The 4106-nt window shown below is 39.6% G+C and overlaps 1 protein-coding gene across 3 annotated transcripts in view; it reads right to left on the bottom strand.

Moving 5' to 3' along the window:
* PPP2R1B (protein phosphatase 2, regulatory subunit A, beta) overlaps positions 1-4106 on the bottom strand; it is a 40848-nt gene that overhangs the window by 20806 nt on the left and 15936 nt on the right. For all 3 annotated transcript variants that reach the window (XM_008577617.1, XM_008577618.1, XM_008577616.1), the window contains exon 11: positions 2437-2497. In XM_008577617.1, the coding sequence (XP_008575839.1) occupies positions 2437-2497 (61 nt within the window). The remainder of the gene's footprint in view (positions 1-2436; positions 2498-4106) is intronic.

The following is a 4106-nucleotide window of genomic DNA, read 5'->3' as shown; positions in this document are numbered from 1 at the left end:
TGCTGACTTTAGGAAACAGCCAGAAAAGGAATACCATGGAGTTTCGAAAAATGCAAAAGCAAAACAACAACAAAAAAACCCTGTGATGAAGTAAAGAACAATTTCAGAGCTGCCATTTCACTGGTTCAAAGAATGCTTGCAGTCCCCACTTTAGTATGCTGCTGCAGTAGAATAAATAAGAGTCTCTCCTGCTCCCAAGGTGGAAGAAAAAATTCAGAAGCAGGGGCCAGCCCGGTGGCGCACTCGGTAGAGTGCGGTGCTTGGGAGCGCGGCGGCGCTCCCGCCGAGGGTTCGGATCCCATATAGAGACCGGTCCGCTCACTGGTTGAGCATGGTGCGGGCGCGACACCGAGGGTTGCAATCCCATTGCCGGTCACGGTACGAGCGTGACACTGAGGGTTGCGATCCCGTTACCAGTCATGAAAAAAAAGACAAAAAGGAAAAAAAAAAAATTCAGAAGCAAAGAAGGAGTAATAAAGTTGCATAGAGAGAGCAATCCTACACAGAAAGAGTGTTAGGAATTTAGAACTTTAACAATTTAAATATAAAACCTAAAAATAAAATTAAAACTTTAAAAATAAAACACTGTCTTAATCTAGAATGCCAGCTTTCCAAGAAAGTATAGAATGAATTGCTGGGACACGCCATTCCCATTAACATTAAATATTTATTAGAAAGAATACAAACACTTTAAAAAAAAAAAGAGGAATTTCTTTCCTATGATTTGCCAAATTTAAATTTTTATTTAAAAAAAAATAGGCCATAAAAAGGCAACTTAAGAGAAGAAAAAAATAAATAATGAAGTCTTCACAATCTAGTTTGAAAACACTGGAACTACCCACATATACATAAGCCCTTACAGATTTTCACATGTTTTTTTTCACACCCTTCCTCTTCACTCTCTAACCATATGATCTCCCATATGATACAAATATGCCTTTAACAAAACCACCTACATGTATAAGCAAACACTAATACTCCCAGGCATAAGCAACCACAGATGAACAAAGAGATACACTCAATACATATATAATAAAGTATATATAAGACATTGTGTCATATCCACCAAAACACAGAACAAAAGCTCACAGCACAATGTCACATGAACCCCCACGGGCACTCATATGAACAGGTTTAAGGCCACGCTAAAGCTGGTGAGTCTGGACCTGGGACTTGGTACAGAGGGCACATCGTCCACCCACTGCTGCATGGCAGACAAGAGGATATATGCACATACATCTACCTAAGACCTCATGAAAAAGTCATTCCTGCTGTCCTATCTGATTTGCCCTGAGCCCACCTTCTCCTAGGATCATAGCAGTAGCACTCAGGGTACAAGTTGTAAGCCTTCCTTTCACCAAAATCAGAAATCCAGGCCCTCTCTAGTGTAGGGCATAACTGAGGTCTCCCATTCCTAAGAATCCTGTGCTGTCCCACTGTATTCCTCTTTCTCTATGTCACCTCAAAAAAGACAAGTAGTGATTTCTTCCCACCTAGGCCTTTCATCTGATTCTAATCCCTGTCCAACCAAGTCTACACACTCATCCCTCAGTATCTGTAAAGGATTGGTTCCAGAACCCCCTGAGGATATCAAAATCTGTGGATGCTCAGTCCCTGATATAAAATGGCACAGTATTTGCATATAACATATGCACATCCTCCCACATACTTCATCTCTAAGGGCTGGCCCGTGGCTCACTCAGGAAAGTGCGGTGCTGATAACACCAAGGCCGCAGGTTCAGATCCCTATATAGGGATGGCCGGTTGGCTCACTTGGGAGAGCGTGGTGCTGACAACACCAAGTCAGGGGTTAAGATCCCCTTACTGGTCACCTTTTAAAAAATAAAAAATTTTTATTTATTTATTTATTTATTTATTTATTTATTTATATTTTTTTTTTCCTTTTTTTTTTTGTGTCCGGCAATGGATTGCAACCCTCAGTGTCGCGCCCGTACCAGACCGGGACCGGCAACAGGATCGCAACCCTCAATGTTGCGCCCGCACCTCACTCAGCCAGTGAGTGGGAACCGGTCTGTATGTGGGATCCGAACCCTCGGCGGGAGCGCCACCGCGCTCCCAAGCGGCGCACTGTAGCAGTGCGCCACCGGGCCAGCCCAAAAATAAAAAAATTTTAAATGAAGAGAGAGAGTGTGAAGAGAGTGTAATAGTATGAGTAAAAAACAAGGCAAAGAGATTGTTTAATAAAGAAAATAAAATAAAATTTAAGATAGAAAAAAAAATAGGTAGAAATGTCAAATTTCTATTCAGAGGAAGCTAAATGGACTTTAATTAAAGTCTTTTTTCATCCCTACATGGTTAAAGTGAAATATCTGGTCAGATCAGGATTCCTTTCTAAAGGGAAATGTATAAACATCATAGGATATATGCAAAAACATGGGCTTCTCATAATAATCTGTTTTAAATTTATGTACTCACCATGGTCCACAAGCCAGGCCATACACAAAGAATTCAGCTTTTCATCAAAGAATTCCACACCCTATGGATACAGAAAATTCAATTAATACAAATCTCCAAAGTTTAGAAATCAAAATGGTCAATTTATATTACACCAATTTTATCTGAAGGCTAAAAAACACTTTTTTCCAAATAAGCTGACTTTAGGAAACAGCCAGAAAAGGAATACCATGGGATTTACAAACAAACTATAAACTTATTTTACTGGACAGAAATCATAAGGAAAGAAAAGCATACATGAGATGGCACAGACGCTGCTAAGTAGAGTTGCCAGAAGCCAGATATAATACTGCAGAAGAGCAGAAAGGACACAGTGTGGACAATCTGCAAAATAAAATCTAGATTACCTATAAAAATGAATTACCCAGGAAAATATCTATCAGTAATATTAATAATTCTCAATTGTCTTCCCTTCTACTTAATATCATAACAAATCCTTAAGGACAAAGCAACTGACATCAAGACGTAGAGATATCCTCAAAGAGAGTATTTCTGGGATGATGGGAGAAAGCACTGGAGGGAGAATAAAGCAGACACTCTTATGTACCAGGAAAGGGGACCCAGTGTGCAGTCACAGGTACAAACATCCTGACAGGTACAGCCCTGCTCCTCCTGACTGTCAATGGGTGGCCACTGCAGCACAGGCTGGGGACAAGCTCCAGAAGCTGACTTACACAGACCTCTCACCCTGGGACTTCTGCACCACGTGGGTGAATGCTGAGATTTGTACCTTCCTAGTGCCTCCTCCTTTCTGGGGTCTACATGTTTACAGTCCCTTGCTTCTTTGGATTCTAAGAAGTTCCCGACCAGTGATTATATATTTTAAATAAAGAGATGTAATATAAAGTTTCAGTGCTCTGAAAACAGTGAATGAATAAGATATAATGGCTTTATATTAACAGATCATTATTTACACGTTTTGGCATACACTTATATTACTGTGTTAGCTTCAAAGATTTCTTTTTCATTTCAGGTTGAGAATTTTCCTTCATTCTTAATTAACTTTTATTTCCCAATTTTTGTGATTTAACTTTACATTTACTTACTTATCATGGTCCACAAGCCACACCATACATAAAGTCTTGAATTTTATAATTTGACTACCTGATATAAAAATTTCTACCGATAAAGAAAAATTAAGGAGAATATATATACTAACAAGTTGAAATTGTACAACAAAATGTTCATGACTAACGTATGTCACACCCCTGTCAGACAGGTGTAAGTCAGCCAATGGCACCAGATGCCTTGCTTTCACACTGTTCTATCTAGCCAGCAACCCTTGGAGAACTTCCAGGTCTAGAAGGAGAGGTTATATGAAACGGTACTAAAATTCTCTCTCCTTTCTGGACAGTTGTTTCAGTCTTCAGCAAACCAGTTAGCCACTGATGCTTTCCGCTCTGGAGAGTTGATCCATGACAGTCACCAGCAAAGAACAAAAGATGACCTTCAGCACTTGGGAGTGACAGAGGGTGACAAGATGACTTTGCCTGACCCTGTTAGCTAATTACTGATATCTTTGGCATCCATTTTGAAGAATGGAACCCTTCAAATTTTATAAAACACTTAATTCCACATGCACATTCATTAGATGCATATAAACTAAATTTACCAAAATTAGCAATACAAAT

The sequence above is a fragment of the Galeopterus variegatus genome, unplaced genomic scaffold, assembly GCF_000696425.1.
Source record: "Galeopterus variegatus unplaced genomic scaffold, G_variegatus-3.0.2 Scaffold1551, whole genome shotgun sequence".
Classification (NCBI taxonomy): Eukaryota; Metazoa; Chordata; class Mammalia; order Dermoptera; family Cynocephalidae; genus Galeopterus; species Galeopterus variegatus.
Note: the sequence above shows the minus strand (reverse complement) of the source record. Positions and strands in the feature narration are given on the sequence as shown.